The 17,681-nt window shown below is 42.2% G+C and overlaps 1 protein-coding gene across 1 annotated transcript in view; it reads left to right on the forward strand.

The window, feature by feature from the left end:
* The window catches only part of LOC104133003 (D-beta-hydroxybutyrate dehydrogenase, mitochondrial), a 14,655-nt gene extending 3,201 nt beyond the window's left edge, over nt 1–11,454 (forward strand). The window contains exons 2-4 of the mRNA XM_035901728.1: nt 4,818–4,970; nt 8,223–8,353; nt 11,107–11,454. Coding sequence (XP_035757621.1) covers nt 4,818–4,970; nt 8,223–8,353; nt 11,107–11,454 — 632 coding nt within the window. The remainder of the gene's footprint in view (nt 1–4,817; nt 4,971–8,222; nt 8,354–11,106) is intronic.
* The last annotated feature ends 6,227 nt before the right edge of the window (nt 11,455–17,681 follow it).

Consider the following 17,681-nt stretch of genomic DNA (forward strand, 5'->3'; position numbering starts at 1 on the left):
TCCTGCTGACTCAGTTCACTGCACAGAAAGGCACGAGGAGTCCCTGGGTCTGGGGAGAACGAATCCGAGAAGGCTCACTCAGCAGTTATTGGTGGCAAGGGAAGTCATCCAGGATGGAGGAGTATCGTGCTCTGGTATTTTCCTGTGCTCAGGATCATTTCTGCTTTATGTAGGCTATTCAGTACAAAATGTACAACTAAATCTCAGGAATAAAGCACAGTACTCCCTATACCTTCCACTTATGCCATAACCATGAGACAGCTAATGCCACCTTCTCTCTCTCTGTTACAGAAGTGTAGAAATCCAAACTATTGGTAACAGACCTAGCTGGACATTCTGCCACTTCGTAGTTTGTTTCCTTGTAAATATTTGTTCTATTCTAGACTGTGAAATTATGTCAGTCTGAAACGGATGGCAAATCAATTTCCATGGTACGCAACTCATTATCTAGAGCTAACTAACTGTACCTCCACAAAAATCTGCTGGTTCTGATGTCTTTCTTTTTCTTTATTTGTTTTTATGGCTTGTGCACTCATTAAGATGTCTTTCTAAAATATTTAGAGTCCTTTCTTGCTTAAAAGGAAGAAACTTCTTGCATTTGCACAGTAAAACCAGCATGAAATAGACTGGGAATTTGGAGCATGGTGATTTGCAACTCTTAAGCTCTACAGCAAACCTCTTTTTTTTTTTTTTTTTTTTTTTTTTCTGATTTGCTGCTTCTGTGTAAAACAGGAATTTTTCTTCCTTGACTCTTGCGAGTGGGTGACATGTAGCTAGCTGGAAGGGAGGGATATTACTTTTAGTCCTACCTCCTACTCCAGAGTTATTAAATACTCTCCTCCACTTAATCAAGATTTCCTATTCACAGAATACACCCAGCAGGCCCACGGTACCGTATTTTAGCCCAGACTTCCTATTCAGATAGACCCATCCTCGCAATGAAGACAGCCACAGTATAATATTCTCAGCAAAGGATGGTACGTATCTGAAACTCAGGAGTCTCAGCTGACCTGTTACCACAAACACCCTGCATTGCCACAGACAGATTGGCTTGTTCCCTCTCTCCATTTTTTTCAGTAGGAATATGGCAAATCACACTCTCCTTCCTTTGGCTGCTTTCTTTTAGTACTGGATTGGAATCTTTCAGGAAAGAGCCTGTCATTTTTCATGGGCTCAGGTATTGATGAGAAAGTCCAAAGATGAGCAATACCAAGAATATATGCTTGAGTTTAGAAAATCTGGCCAAACTCAGGTATTATCTGTGTGTAGGCACCTACTAGAAATGGCCTGATTTTCAAAAGGTTTTGCAAGCACACAGCTTGATTGACTTGAATAGTAAGAGTACTTTTAGGAGTTTCTGGAAAAATATCAGGCATCTTTTGGGCCTAAATACGGACTTTGGATATGTGCCTTTTGGTCAACATGTCTTAAAGTAGAAATTATCTGGGAGGTGATGTGAGAGCTAGTGTTCTTCTCCTGAAAGCCTCACTAATTTTAAGTTAGGCTTACTAAAGTGATTCTTTAGATCCCCTGCTATATCTCTTAATCTTTGTCCTCAGGATCCATTTTCCCCAACACAGAGAGCAGTGAAAATCTCTCTGACGTCCAGTTCTGCTTTCCAGTTTATTTATTCCCTGCTTGTGGTAGCATAGTCTAATAGCCTCCTTCCTAAAATGTGTGTGGACTGAGTTCTGTTTTGACAGTCTGAGTAATTTTTCCCTTCCAGATCAAACATCAGCTGCTTCTTCCTAATGTGTCCATGCGCGGACACTCTGAAAAAATGCAATTATCTTTTTCTTTTCTGCTGTTCAATTCTTACTTGTGCCTCTTCTTTCTAGATTTCCATCTAAGGACTATATCTCGCAGGTTACCTGAGCTGCACTTGTCTAAGCAAATATACCATATATTTTGTACACATGTTTATAGCACTAATTTTTACCACAAACATTTCAGGAAAGGAAGACCAAAGCAGATTCAAGTACCCCAAGTACATAGCTGAGCAGGTTGTTTCTCAGGGGATAGGAAATTTTCTGAAAAAGTGGCGTAAGGGGATAATGAACTGTTTGTTACTTGGGTAGAATTTTGCTAATTGATTCAACTGAACAAAGTGGCAAGAAAATTTGTGGAAAATATCAGAACATTTCCCATTTGGGAATGCCAAAATGTTCTAAAAAACCAGTATGTTTTACTTGAGGACAAACAAAACATTTTGAGCTGACCCTGAGCAAAATCTCTTTTTATTTTTTACTTAATCTTCTCTTCAGAAAAGTCTGTTTCGGTTTGGCTCAAGCCAGTTTTTTTTCCTCTTGACTTTGGTTTGGCCACTGCACAGAAAGAAGGAGCCATTATTCTGTGAATTCTGCCTGTTTATACACATGGGCTGGCCTCACCGCTAACCACCTGGAATCTTTGAAGTGCCTGAGGCAAATGGCTGGAGAGAAAACTTAAGCCTTGCAAGCTAAATTCCGTGTTTCACAATTTAGAGAAAGAAGAAGAAAATAAGTTGTCTTAAGTTTAATGGCTGTATTTTTGAAGTCCTAATGAATTCAGGGATATGTGGAGCAAGTGTTCTTGCTGTGCTGTGCAGGATGCAGTGGCAGAAGCAAAATAACTTTTTTATTTTTTTTTAATTAGGAAAGGTAAAGCTGAGAAGATCAGGGAACAGCTTTTTCAGTGATGCCAGGCTTTAGTTTGTGTTGTGTTAGAGTTAGGCTGTGTAAAAATAAACCTGCATACAGACACCTCCAGCCTTAAGTAGAAACAGATGGGGTGTGCAGCTACTCAGTCCATCTGCAGATCAGATCATGTGCAAGTACAAAAATATTGATAATTAGCTTTTACAGAGGACTCCCTAATCCATTGATCTTGAAGCATTTTACAAGGAGGTTAGTCCCATGGGGCTAGTTCCATTTTAAGAAGGAGAAACAAAGCCACGGATTGGTGGAAAGGCCTGGAACAACAGGGCAATGGCAGGAGGAAGAAGGAAGGTGAGGGTGCCCAATTCCAGTGGCCAATTTTGTAGTCTGTTTCCTCTCCTCTGTCCACTAACATTTCGGGCAGTAGAAAAGAGGTGAGTACACAGGAAACTGCTGCCTTACAAGGGCAACAGTCAGTCTGTATCTAAAGTTATAAGAGAGGTCCAGTGTCAAGGATTGCTGTGGCACAGACTGCTGAATAATGATTTATTCTCTTTGGAGGGCAGAGTTATCTAAGTTCTGTGTGGTAAATTCCTGTATCTGAGTGTTTTGCTCTGCAGATGAGACATTCAAAGAACTTTGTTTCTTTCTCTGTTTAAACACCAATTTCATTACGTAATCAATACAAGTAGTAGTGTATATACGTTAGGAAAGCTTACAGAGCTCTGCTTTACAAACTCATTCAGAAAACTGATTCATCTTTAACTCTTTTGTTATGAAGGAAATCCTGTATTTACAGCTCTTGGCAGGGCTCTGGAAGGACAAAGATACCATGAAATCATCACAGTAGCTTTGTCAGATAAGATAGAAAGAAAAGACTTCAGCCCAAGGGTTTCTGCAGCACCTTCATCAGGGTGACCAAAGGTCCTCTGAGAATATCTTTGCCACACAGGAGGCTGCAGCTGGGTCAGCGTCACACCCATGCCCCAGACCCTATGTGCAGAGGAAGGAAAAGAGGCACTGTTACCCACTCTGCCTCACCAGCACCCTAGGAGGCTCGGCAATCCTGTAGAAGGCATGACAAAAAAATCATTTGCCTCAGGCATGTACAAGAAATCTTAAAAAAAATGCATAAGCAAAATTTTCAAGGCTGGCAGAGACAGGCTGCAGACTTGGCTATTTCAGTGCAAGTCAGGCTACCCTACTTATGTCTTAGTCACACCGCTGGTCACCCTAGAAATACCCTCAGTCAGGATTTGAGAACAGAAACGGGAATGTTTTCAAAAGCACCGTGTCACTCACTGCTTTACCATACATCTACAGATATGTGCTCTGAAGGCAAGAACAAGTCAGCATGGCTTAATCAGCATTTAGTCAGCACATCAGCTCCAGACTGCGAGCACTCTACACTTCACCGAAAAAGCATTTCCAACAGCCGAGGTTATTAGCACTGTACAGTGCTCACACCAAGTGTTCTGTGGCTTTGGGCTAAAGGGCTTTGACTTTCTGGTAGAGAGTTGTGTCAGAACAAGCTTTGCTGTTGATAGATTCTGCTTGTAAACACTGGAATCTTACTGCATTTCAGGAGGCTGGGCTCCTTAGCACTAAAACCTGTTGTTATGTGGGGAATAGTGTTGTCCAAGCATATAAAATAAACAACCAACCAACCAACCCATAGCCACTGACCTTACTTGGCTACTTTACCTAGTGCTGTGTACCTGATTCTGGCTGATTTCAGAAGGAATCAAAGCTCAAATCATGGAAAAGGAGCAAGACTTAGGCTCCTAAATTAGTCAAGCACTTTAGTCGTAGCCTTTAGACTGCTTAATATAATTTTCACAAAGCTGCTCATAGCACACAGTGGGATTACAGTAATTAAAATATTATGGTACACCGCATTGGCAGTAAGATGTCATCTCCTAGATCATGTTATTCATAAATAACTTAAGACAATGATAAAGTGAGTGATTATTAAATAGCACTGAGACTTAAATAGTCCAGGTAATGGCCACAATTACATTCCTTCATTAAACAAAACATGCCTGCGCTTACAAGCAGAAAAGACAAAAAGATAACACAACTAAAAAGGTGTTTCCAAGGGTCCAAATCACCAGTGTTTTGTCACCTAATGGTGTTTGTTTTGCAGTGAAAAATGCTTGTTGAGACATTTCTCTTCCATAGGTTTCTGGGGGCTTGTCAACAATGCAGGAATATCAACATTTGGCGAGACAGGGTGGCTGTCTATGGAGAAATATGAAAAATTTGCAGATGTGAATCTCCTTGGGAGCATCAGGACAACCCTGGCATTTCTGCCCCTTCTAAGGAAATACAAGGGTAATGCTAATCCACTGTTATTTAGAGTGGTAGAATAATTAGCTTACTATAATCAGGGTAATGTAGCATCTATAAAAGAAGCCTTAATTGTCTCTCATTGAACTGAAATGACAGCCACCTCCTGTGTGGCCTGAAAGAGCAACTTGATCCTGAAAAGAGGGTAAAGTCATAAGGAGAAAAAATACCCTTAAAGAGTCTATCTTTACAACACATAGAAAAAGGTACTGACAAATTACAAACTATCTCAGTGTTTGAGTCACAAAAAAAAAGAGAAAAAAATGCTTACACTAGATCATTAAGCCCAGGCAAGACTTTGTAACCACTGACGATCAGAAAACACAAAGATCCAATAAACTCCTGCTTAACTTTATTATTTAGGCTTTACTATTTTACTGTTTAGCAATTGGGAGAGGAAGGATGATTCTACAGAGATGAACTAGAGACATCCAGCTTCCAGTTCCAGGCCTAGCAAGATCCTCTCTGTGACCTTGGGCAGGAAACTTCAAGTATGTTGAAACGGTGCTGTGCAGAGATGCATGCCTGGGTATCGAATGGGATAAATGCATTTGCACGCACCTCCATACGTGTGGGCTTTATCCTTTCTTCTGAGATAGACAGCCCTCTACAGCATTGCAGCATGTCTCAATTGCTTTGCAATTTGTTCCCTACCTATCCTTTTGGGAAACAAAGATACCCTTTTTTCCTTTCTCCCTCTTTTGCTTACCTTGTTTATTTAAGTTGTAAGCTCTTTAAGGTGAGGACTTGTTCTGTGCATATACAGCATCAAGCACAGTAAGTGCTAGGTTTCATCTGGAAGTCCCAGATGTCACTGTTACACAAAATGTTGGTAAGATAAAAGCATCCCCTTTTTGGCTACTCTGCTTCTTTCTGCTTGGTTGCCTTTGGTTGGTGGTATTTTGATGTAAAAAGAAACTTCTAAATACCGCAAGCTGGATGTGTTTTCGAAAAATAATGTGCTCTTGTATCTACTCAGTGAGAAACAATGGATGTGTTACGTGGCCATTACACAGGGAGACATCACTTTTTTTTTTTCCCTGATGTCCTACTTACTGCTAAAACTCCATGATGCTCATCCACCAGAGACATTTTTCTGACTTCATGAACTGCAAGGGGTTACTTTGAAGTAAAAGGGATTAATTGTGTGTATGACATTAAGCACATCTATAAACTTTTAGAAGATTTGAGTCTGGATGGCTGCACATACATAGTACCTTATCTCAAAAGAGCACTCTGCATCTTATTCTTGGCTGTCAATGCTGCCTTGCCTGCACTCCATTTTCAAGTCCCATCTATGCAGGAGAGGAGGCCAGGGCACTTATAGAAAGAATCCTAGGTTTCCCTTCTCCTTTCTTGCAGGACCAGTCAGGACATCTAAAGCTCATGTTTTTGGGGGCAGCAAGTGGCCTCTCCAAATGAAAAGCTTGAATTATGGATGTTAGAGCATTCTCCTGGGAAAGCTGGTTTTCAGTTGCCTTACACAAAGAAGTTAAATGATGTGTCCCACATCCTGGGTGTGTGCCCCCAGTCACTTAGCTACTAGATAAAGGAGGTGGAAGTCATCCTACCATCACTTACCCAGTAGCTGTTTTCTGAATCATAGAATGGTTTAGGTTGGAAAAGACCTTTAAGATCATCGAGTTCAACCATTAACCCAACACTGCTATTCTACCACTGAACCGTGTCCCTAGGCACCTCGTCTACCCATCTTTTAAATACCTCCAGGGATGGGGACTCAACCACTTTCCTGGGCAGTGCGTTCCAATGCTTGCCAACCCTTTTGGTAAAGAATTTTTTCCTAATGTCCAATCTAAACCTCCCCTGACACAACTTGAGGCCATTTCCTCTTGTCCTATTGCCTGTTACTTGTAAGAAGAGATGGACCTCCCCCTCACCACACCCTCCTTTCAGGTAGTTGTAGAGAGCAATAAGGTCTCCCCTCAGTCTCCCTTTTCCCAGGCTAAACAACCCCAGCTCCCTCAGCTGCTCCTCATAAGACTTGTGCTCCAGACCCCTCACCAGCTTTGTTGCTCTCCTCTGGACAGGAAGGAAGGGGCATACTGCCATTTTAGGATGAGCACCTGTTCCAAGAAAAACTTCAAGATTATTAACTCTTGTAAAGGGAGGTATTGCCTTCCAGCCTAGAATCCATCCTACTCTGAGAGCAGCAACATTCCCGTGTAACTTTTCCAGATGGTCAGGCCAGCTGATGTAGCATCTTGATCAGCAAGCTGGTAGTTGTTCTCCCAGTACTGTATATACAATTTATTCCAGACGCTGTGTAGGAAGGCATGGAACTTAATTCAGAATGACAGATTTCACTGCATTCCCACGATACCCTTTTGATATCCCACAAGTCTATACCATTTGGTCAGATCTGGGGCGCAGACGTTATCTGCATCTGTGGCAGCAATAGGATTGCAACTATGTTCTCGGTACTGTTAGTGATGAGGCCACCTTCTCTCTCACCTCTGGTATTTCTATACCCACATTCACACATTTCTTACTCTATTTTCTTACTATGTGATAGAAGTTTACAAGTAAACAATGGAAATGAATGACATCCCAGTGCCTCAAATCAGAAATCTCTGCTATTTAAGGCATGCCTGCACTTGGCAAGAATTATAAAGGGGAAAAAAGCAGCACAGGTCAGGGACATCACAGCAAGGCAGCGTAAGGCTGCACACATTTTGTCAAGTCACCTTTCTCTGGTGAAGCTTATCACTGTACAGTCTGGTTTTGACTTTATATGCACAGTTGTAAGCCAGGTCTCAGTGCAGAGACATCATTAGTGCAGAAAAAATGGTATTAGTAGTCATATATCCACCATGGGGAAAACCATCTGCTCCTCTCCTCTGCAGTCCTTCTCCTATTACTAGTATAGTCTTTTATTACTATTTTTCAGTCTCAAGTTTTTAGGGGACTGCTTTGTTTCCATCTCTTTCATCCTGTCTCAGACTCAAAAGGAATAAGCACCATGTTGGGAATGTGTTATGCTTTGCCTAGTCCAGCATCTGTCACTAGATGGAAGATTTTTGTGTGATATTCTCTTTTTAACAGAACTGAGTGCACTTCAGTTCTGGGACTGCATGCTTACAGAGCCCAGCTTTGGCATACTATGTAGTAAAACAGCATCATGCTAAATACCTCCTTATTAGCAATTCAGAAGACTCGGGTAAATCAGTTCTATGTTAAAGACTGAGAGTGAAGTTATTTGCACTATTTTCTTTCCAGGACGTATTGTTTTCATGTCCAGCATTATTGCCTATTTCGCTCTGGGAAATGGCATTTATTCTATGACCAAGGCTGCTATTGAAAAATTTTGTGACGCTCTAAGACTGGAAATGAAGAAGTTTGGTGTGCGGGTAAGTGATTTAATGAGTAGCTGTTGTGTGAAACTCCCTGCTATTTCTAACATTGATTTTCATATGAGAAAGAGAGAAGTTTCACTCCTGAAAATTCCTACAGAGCCAAAATGCATCTTTTTGTGGGGAAAGAAGCAAGTGACTTACACAAAGAATACCAGACAATGGCATGCGGGTGGAAATTTTGGCCAAGGGAACAAGAACAAGCATATGCAAAATAATATCTAATTTTGTGCGAAGTTAAGACCCATGCATCGAAATGACAAAGATAGAGAGCAGAGCTGAATCCATGGGTGCAGCTTCCCCTTCGAAAAAGGTGGTTTCTCTAATCAGTGAGCTGGAAATCACTGAGAACAGCAGACCTGGGTGATGTTTGCAGTTCTGAGAAGCTGTGGGATAGCACTTCTCCTTCTTCTTGCCAACCCTGCAACTTCCACCCTTTCTCCACATCCTCTACAGTGAAGAAACTGAGTCAGGCCTGCCTGAGCAGTGCCACACTCTGCAAAGGGCTCCTAACAATACCAGGTAACTGAAACTTTCTCTGGGGTGGCTGTGGGAGCAAAGAGCCCAGGTGTGAGCAATGGGCAGCAAAAAGGAAGGCTTGTCAGCTACCAGAGGGGTTCTTTTTCTCTCTCTTGCCTCACAACATCAGTGCTTAAAAGCTCCTTCCTTTTTGTGGGAACACCTACACTGCAAGAGGCAGTACAGTGTAGAGTAATTATGTTTTTATTCTCTTAACCTAAGAGGCTCTAAGAGTACTCTTAGTGCCCTGTCTAAGCAACACTGATAGTCAAACCTCAAGCTTAGATCACTAAGTACCTTCACTAGGCTTTTTCCTTGGAGTCATTCCACTGCTGAAACACTCTTCTCAAACACTAAAAGTCTTCCCTAGAGGATTTACATTGGTGTACTCTTTACTACACAGATTTACAGCACTGTTTGTAAACTTTATGTTAGAAGAAATTATAGCTATGCATCTATTAACTACCCCTCTCGGATAAATAAAAAAATGCTATAAAATGCAAGTGATTTTACACATTCTAATACTACACAGCATGATGAGGATTTGAACCGATTAGCTGAGGATAATCTCAAATGCATGGAAGAGCTTAGTTTAACAGGTTAGTTACTCTGGTGGGTTTGGGACTTTTTTACTGCTCCCCACCCCTGGAATAGCCCCAGCACACAATGCAGTGAGCCAGGCTGACAAACATTTCCAGAATATCTATGAGAGTTATTTTTCTGTGTCTTGCTGTATGTAAGACACTGTCTGGCATTTGTCTCGGAACCTACCCTGCAGAGAGCCTGCAGAATATACAGTCCCTCTTCCCTCTGCTCCCCTTCCTTGCCCTGCCATTCCCTTTGTCCTTTCAGGAGGAAGTCACCCAGTGGTGGCAAGGAATGGATGGAGATATGGCTCTTTCCCACTGAACTCTGGCCAGGCAAGCTGGCTGCCTGTGGGAAACAAAGTATGTGTCTTCTATTAGAAAGAAGGCTACAGAAAATCAAGGAAGGGGAAAAAAGCAGCATCTCTCCTTCTCTCCTAGCCAACTCCCAAAAGCTCCAAAACATGAAGTTTTCAAACCTCCTTTGTTTAAAATAAATGTGGGGAGTTTACTATTGGCATTAGTTTGGCAAATACTAAAGACGTGAAAATAGCACCCAAAGGTGCTAGCTCCAAAAGATGCCCTGTGAGAAGCCTACCCGAGGTAGCACAAGGTGCCCCCACCTACACATGCTGCCTCTCTGCTGGAGCTTCCCTGCATCCCTTCCTGCTCCCTGCAGCGTGCCGACTGCCACGCAGGCCGAGATGGGCTGTGTGGCGGATTGGAGACATTAAGGTTTTATATTACCTCAGACTTTCCAGAGAATGCTTGTCAGATCCCCAAGTCTCTTACACAGCTCAGCACCGTTTTTCCTCACTTTGTAGTCTTCAGAAATCAGGTCAGTTAAATGCCATGGAGTTTTTAATGTTGTATATCTACAAATAGTTTAAGCAAGCCTGCTGCTAACTGAGGAAAAGCATGCAATACTGAGAGTGCTGAGCCTGCTCTGAAATTTCTCAGGAGTCTCAGAAGTTAGAACAGCAGCAACAAATACATGCAAAGAAAACAGGCGGAGCAGCAAAGGATTTCTTTGCTTTCAATTTAAACCTACATGCACCGAAATCTATGGAAATTCACTAGTGAGAGCTAGACCAGGACCTTTGGTCCCCTCTGTACTTGGCTGACAAGGCCTGTTTTAATTACACCTACTCAGGGAAAACAGCACTTCTTTCCCCAGGACCTTCTATTTTTCCTTGACATCTCCTTTTGTCACAAATTGGGGCAAAAAAATTACCCCTTGCAAGATTTACCACTGAGTGAAAAATCGAAGTATTCCACTTTGGAGACATCAAAGTCATACTGAAATGCTTTGTCTCAGTATTGTCAAAACATTTATACCATTAAGCATTCTGTGAAAATCAGAGATGCGCTATTGCATTCTGTGAAAGTATGCCGAGTAGTCAAAACAGGGACATTAACATCAGAGTGAAATCAGGAAGTCAGAATAAAGCACCTCTGCAATCTTAAATGTTTCACAGGAATATATTTTATTTCAGTCAAGTTTTCAAGGTTAAAATTTCAACAAAGCAGCATTTTCTGGAAGAAATCTGTCTGCAGAAAGCTTTTGATCTGTTTTACTGACTATACTGTTTAATTGAATTCAGAATGACTGATTGCATCTTGATAAGTTTAACATCTTGCTTTTAGGTCTGTATTATTCAGCCAGGAAATTATGCACGCTCTACAAAAATTCAGCCACCAGTCAGTGCCGAAGAGATTTGGAATGAACTCAGTGAAGAGGAAAAGGCAGTTTACAATAAGGAGTATGTGCAAGAGCGGGCAAACTTTTTCAACAGCATACTCAGTGAAGGAAGCCCTAACGGCAATGAAGTTGTAGATGCTATGGTAGATGCTTTAACGTCTCCTGCACCCAAGGCACGTTACATGGTAGCAAAGCTGAAAGAAAAAGCACTGGTGCTTGTGTGTGCTTTATTCCCAACCGTTGTGATGGATTCCATTTTGTCTTATGCTCTAAGTAAAGTAAAACTTGCATAGCCTACGTTGGTACTATTCAGTGACTCAGGCAGGGCATTTTTTTAAAAATGTGAAAGCCAGCGCTGAATCTAATGCCCCCAGAAGTCAGTATAATGACACCAATTAACCAATACAAACTTTGGAGGGTGTCCATAATCAGAACTGTCACTTATTGATAGGGAAAAACATACAAGACCCCATGTAAAATTAATACATTTGTCTACGTAACTTTATTTCTTTCATGTGGAAAAAAAAATACAGCCACTTATGCTGCTTTAGGTATTGCCTAGAAAATTTAACGCAGCTTTTTCTAATGCAATGCCAGGTTACTGTGTTACAGACATGATGGAGACAAAATGGAGACAGGGCAACTGCACACCTGAAATCATTACAGCAGAGATGAAAATACGTTATTTGTAGGAACCCGAGTAGTAATTTATTAGGGGTGATGGGAAGAGGTTAATGGAAAAGTTAGGAATGAGCAATAGACCTTGCAATACTTTGAATGGAGTTAAGTGGCTGTAGAAAATTAGGAACCGTTGAGTAATAAAGCTGAAATATGGAAACAGTGTCTCGCGGCTAACTACAGTACTTTTTCAGGTGTTCTGGATAAATCTGTAACAAAGCCAAAATGTCATGGGCTTTGCAAAATAAGTAGCATATTCCATTTAAAAATGAATATTCAATCATAAATAAACTATCTTTTATCTAACTTCTGGATTAATCAATGTGTTAACCTAAAGTGTAGTCAGAGAGCTAAATGCCAAGGTGATAGGTATCAGTATGCAGCAGCAACCTGTAGCTTAGAAAGAACACATTCAGCCCGGAGCTCTGGTTTTGCTACTATTATAGGGAATAAGGTGAAAAAAAATTCTATTAAAATGAAGAGGAAAGCTTTAGTAACATGTATCTAGGAGAGTAATTGAGCACAGTGGCTTCATTAGCAGTCTCCTACTAACTGTTGTAGAAAAAATTGCTGGTTTACACATACACAGTTTTAAATTTGTCTTGGTTGTGGCATGGCACAAAATCCAAGAACTCTGGGACCAAAAGATTCCAGAACAGCTGGGATCAACTGTGGTGACACTAGTAGATGCAGGGCAGCAGCACGGAGCATTAGCCTCCCCCGTGCCAAGGTCTCCCATATCAAATCGAAGATTCTGCTGTAAGTTGACCTAGTTAACCTTTTGGTCTGAAACCAGAAATTGTATCCTATACCTGGGAAGTCTTTCCTAATATATTTAATTAACTACTGAGAAAAGTTACTCTCTCTTATGGTGGGTAATTGGGGAGTCTGAGTAAGGAACATAGGCAAGATGAGCAAGCAGACTTAACTATTCCAGGTCCTCTCCTGATATACTCATCTTACTGCACTTGGGTTAGATTGTGGAACATCTTACTTCTCTTTCCAAATGCTGGACCCATCCCTGGAGCTGGCATTGGCAAGAGGACAAGCCAGGGCTCCCACCTGTTCCACAGCCCGTCAACAGCAAGATAATCGGGTGATTATCATCCACTCTCCTCATTTAACCACAACTGAGCGAGGCCAAGCAAGGGAATGGGAACAAGGCTTATTCCAACTGAACCAATCGATTTCTTGTATAGGAATTCCCCCTGCTTGACCTCAGGGATTTCAGCAGCCTTACATTGCTTTGGAAGAGTTGCTTTCATGCTCTTAGCCGTTCTTTGTGTGGATTACCCTTCCTTACAGTAAGTAGCACTGAACTCAACAAGCAGCTTTGAAACCCAGATGTTTACCCATCAGGCCCAGGATACATGTGCTTCTCTCAGCCTCAAAGACAAGGTTCTTTTCCACTATATGGTCTCTCTTCTATTTGCATTTCTAAAAGCTACTGCGATAAGTTGTTGCTGAGAGCCAGCACTGCCAGAAGATCTGCCTCCCAGATACCAACGACATGAAATAACTTACAACTGAAAATTCCTCCTTTATTTGCTGTGTACATGGTGAAGCGTGTGATCAATATTTCATTAGCCTCATGTAACATCAGATGAGCAACACTCCAGAACATTTACTCCTTTGTCTCAAAAACTAAGAAAATTATCTTTCATCTTCCTGCTCAGCTTTTTAATATTACAATCTGCATATAAAGAACTAGTCAAGAGAGGGTTAGAGCTTCAGTTATTAACAGACCTGATGCCCTCCCAAAGTCATCTGGAATCCTCCAACTGAGTTGTATGTGTTCCAAGGCACAGCGATAGACAAGTACACATTAAAAAAAAAAAGTTGTGGGAATGACTTCAGAGTCCCTGGGCTTAATAGGAAAGAGACCCTCATAAGAGATGGTGATGAAGGGGGTGCAGCACTCCTTCCTCCACAGGTCTCGTAGGGTACAGAAGTTGCGGGATTAGTAACAGAAGCTTTTAGCAAACAAAAATTGCTGACCAAGTCAGTGATAAACTCCAAGGACCCCCAGAGCTGTCAGGTCTTCAGCCAAACTCCTGCCCACCTAGGTATCACAGGAAAGCTCACCCAACTCGAGGGATCCCAGCCCTCACCCCGGCCCATGCAGTACCTGGGGAGCACATGCTGGGAAGTGCACAATCACTGGACTGCCCCACCATCCCTTTTGTTACTTTGCCACATTGGTGGGTGGGGAGTTTCTATCCCTGAAATCACCTTTACCTCGAGTCAAGTTAAAGTGCAGACGCATACAAGAAGCCTGTATTTAAGCAAATAAGCAACAGTTACAGTGTTTCAGGAGAAACTTAAGCAACAAAAATAGAAGAGGGAAAAAAAACCCTAAACATTCTATTGACACTAACTCTTAAATCTGTAATGCTCCTCTCCCAATACCCAGCTAACTTGCTGCAGGCTCTTTCCTGGGATTGTTTTTCTATATAGAGTTCATCTTGGATTGCATTCAACAGAGAACTTCTTGGCAGAACACATTAGCTTTTATCACTGCTTGTCTCTTATAAGCCCTGCTGACAGAAAAAAAATTATTTTTTTCCCATTGAAAACAACCACCACAGAAGAGACACAGCTTCCCTCCTAAGGGTCTCCTCCAGGGAGACAGTATCAGGGACCTAACAAAGTATGTAAGCAGACATGATACCACCATGGGTTACACAGCACTCTACAAGCTGTGTGAACATGCACACGGATTTTACAGGAGTTTGGTCAGGAGGTAAATTCCAGCCATCGTGGGACTTTCTTACTAAGCACTTACATCAGTTATTTCATGTATTTTCTCTTCTGTGCAAGGGCTCGTTCCTAAGAGCACAATTTAGTTGGCAGAAAGAACAAGCATCATTTTTGACAGTAAGCAATTACAGAAAGAGTATAAAGAGCAAAAAAGTTAAGCTAAACAATTTTACTAAGTTGTGCACTGATCCGAGTGATATTAACAGCTTCATACAGTTTCATCAAAAAAGAAACAGAGCAGAGCCCAGGAAATACACCAATAGCACAAGAAGTAGCAGGGTGTTACCTACCAGCACAGTCATAAGGCAGTTATGCTGCTGTGTGAAACAAAGATCATCTCCAGAAGTTCATTGTTCCTTCCAGAAGGAGACTTATATCCCTAACTGGAGAAGACACAGTTTGAGAAATGCCCCCAGTTGCCCTAAACACACAGTTTGACAACTCCCCAGCCCGGGCCACAGGCTGTTCTAGTGGGTAGAAGAGCTGTACCTCTGCACTCACGGTCAGTGTTGCTGCTGCTGCCACCAGTTACACACACACACACCCTGAGCAGCTGCGGCAGCACTTCGCTCCTGCTTCAGAGTTATGGATGGGCTAGGCAGAGAGTTTTATTGACATTTCGCAATATTAACACCCTGATTTGATCTCATGCTCCCTTGGCGTAACTCACAGCTCACTGAAACAATCCTGACCACCTTCAGAATCAGCCAAATGTGTAATTTTGTGTCATTCTCCCAAGCTGGCAAATCCAAACAAGGAGATTTTGGGTGTAATGCTCCATTGCAGTAGATTTTTTTTGCAGTAGCATCAGAATCCGGGGAGATGAGTAACAGTAATAATTAGTTACACCATAAAAGGCTTAAGTAAAAACCATGCAATCCACAAGCATGCCTTCCAGCTGAAGCCAGTCACCTAGCCCAGGTCCCACTGATGTCAGCAGGACTCTAGTGCCAACCAGCGCAAGAGTCTTTATGGTGCACAGCCTCCTTCCAGAGGTTGGCTGTGGGATGTTTGTAGCATCCTTGTGCTTTTACATCAACAGATAAAAAACAGGACAATACAAAGACAGCAAGCAATACTGAGGATGACAGCTACATTATTCCACTTGTTCCATGCAGGGACTGTGGAGTGCTATCAGTCTGGCACCTTCTGCGAGCACCGAACAAAACTTCACAGCCTTTGTATTTTAAGTACTTTGAAGCAGCTGTTCAGCATTGAAATTCTTTTCACATGTAATTAGACCATTCTGGAGCTGTAAAGTGAGTATATCAGTAATGGGGGCTTTACCTATCACGATGTAGCACGTATGCTATAGGAACAATTGAGGTTGATGTTTAAGAGTGTGTAAAACAAGGGGAAAACATATACGCCCCTCAGTAATAAACGTTCTTTGGAATAGTCCTGGTCAGGAAATTATTTCCTACTCATTATCAGATGCTGACACAGTGGGCAAAACCTATCTGTCATGGGCTCCACAGATTGCAGTCGTCCAGGAAGCCGTGAAGCCAGTGGAGCACCTCTGGGATTCTCCCAGGAGCGGACATCGCTCCTTCCTGACTGTGAGCTGCTCGAGATGTCCCTGTGTGGGAGGATGCTTAGAACATCCAGGACAGACCAGCTTCAAGGCCACCCTAATTTACACCATGTCAAACCTCTGGACAGCAATGCCCTCAGATGAAGACTCAGGTGGAGCACAGACACCTTGGTCTGTACCAAACCGTGCAAGGACTGTGTCTCGATTTGTGCTGTGACATGTTTCCCAGGTTCAGCTCTAGGAGTGCAGTCTCCATCTACAAGGCTCTAGGGTACCTTCAAAGCTCCGGGCAGTTTACACCTTTCTTTCCTTAGCGCAGTCACTTACATTTTTACCACCGCCATCCCACTTGTATTCCTGCATTAGCTTGGCATTCCTCCAAAACTGAGCTGTCAGCCAAAAGGAGCCCAACAGCTTGAGACTTCAGACCTTGGAATAATTTTCTCTGGTGAGCTTTATTTATCTCTAAAGGCAGGGAATACTGTGAGTTTCTCTAATAGTATTTTGATCCTATTTATTTTGGGGATGTTGCAGTACCCTAACACCAGGGCAGCAGCCAGCAAGGCAGAGATGCTCTCCTCTTGGAGCAACATTGCTTTGAAACATCCAGCATGCAGCATGATGTTCAGCTTTTGAAAAAGGATGTTTTGCATCTTGAATCATGAGTCCTCATTATCACTCTCAAAAAGCTCACAGAAAGATGATTGCTGTGAGAAAATAAATCAAGCATAAAAATCTAAATACACGCCCCAATCACATATGCACTTATACACACATCCACACTTGGGGTGAAATACCAAGTACCCACACTTGTTATGGTCTGGTTCCAGAGTTTCCACAATTTCCAGAGTCAAGTCATGCAAGTGTTTCAGACAGGATCTTTGGTTGGTTTTGTATTGGACTAAACTTCAAAATACATGTGCTAGCTTTTCTAACGTGCATTGAGGGTGTGCTACTTTACAAAGTGCAAGAAGGAGAATTCACCTGGGCCTTAGGCCAAGACACATATATCTCCTTGTTTGCAGCAACAGCAAAAGCAGAAAATTTTACACAGAACAGGCAGGGAAACGTCTTTTGCTGTGCCATGTCTGCAGTGTCTATTTAGTGTGACTGAGGAGAAAGAGAAGGGCCAGGACTATACATTTTCCAAAGAGGAAAGCAATTCACCAAGGCAGAACAGTGCAAGACTAATAATCCAGCCAATTTGCCCTACAAGTGCTAGCACATAATAGCAACCATACAAATGGCACACCTTGCAGAGGAAACAATAAAATACTTTACACTAAAATGATGTTATCTGTCATTGTGACTCACCACAGAGTCCCATGCCTCGCATCACCTGCCTTTCCATGCTGTTGGACATGCATCCAGCTGCGCGTCACCACCTCCCTGGCAGAAGAGATTTCATATCAAAAAACAACCTTGTTGTTGAACTTCCTAACGCTAGAGGTGTTCTGCAAATAATTCAACAGCCAGTCTCGGCTAGGGACGAGGCAAACAGACTCACTGCAGCAGCCGGCCCCTCTGCTGTTACCCCAAACACGCTAA

The sequence above is a fragment of the Egretta garzetta genome, unplaced genomic scaffold, assembly GCF_000687185.1.
Source record: "Egretta garzetta isolate BGI_Z169 unplaced genomic scaffold, ASM68718v1 scaffold419, whole genome shotgun sequence".
Classification (NCBI taxonomy): domain Eukaryota; kingdom Metazoa; phylum Chordata; class Aves; order Pelecaniformes; family Ardeidae; genus Egretta; species Egretta garzetta.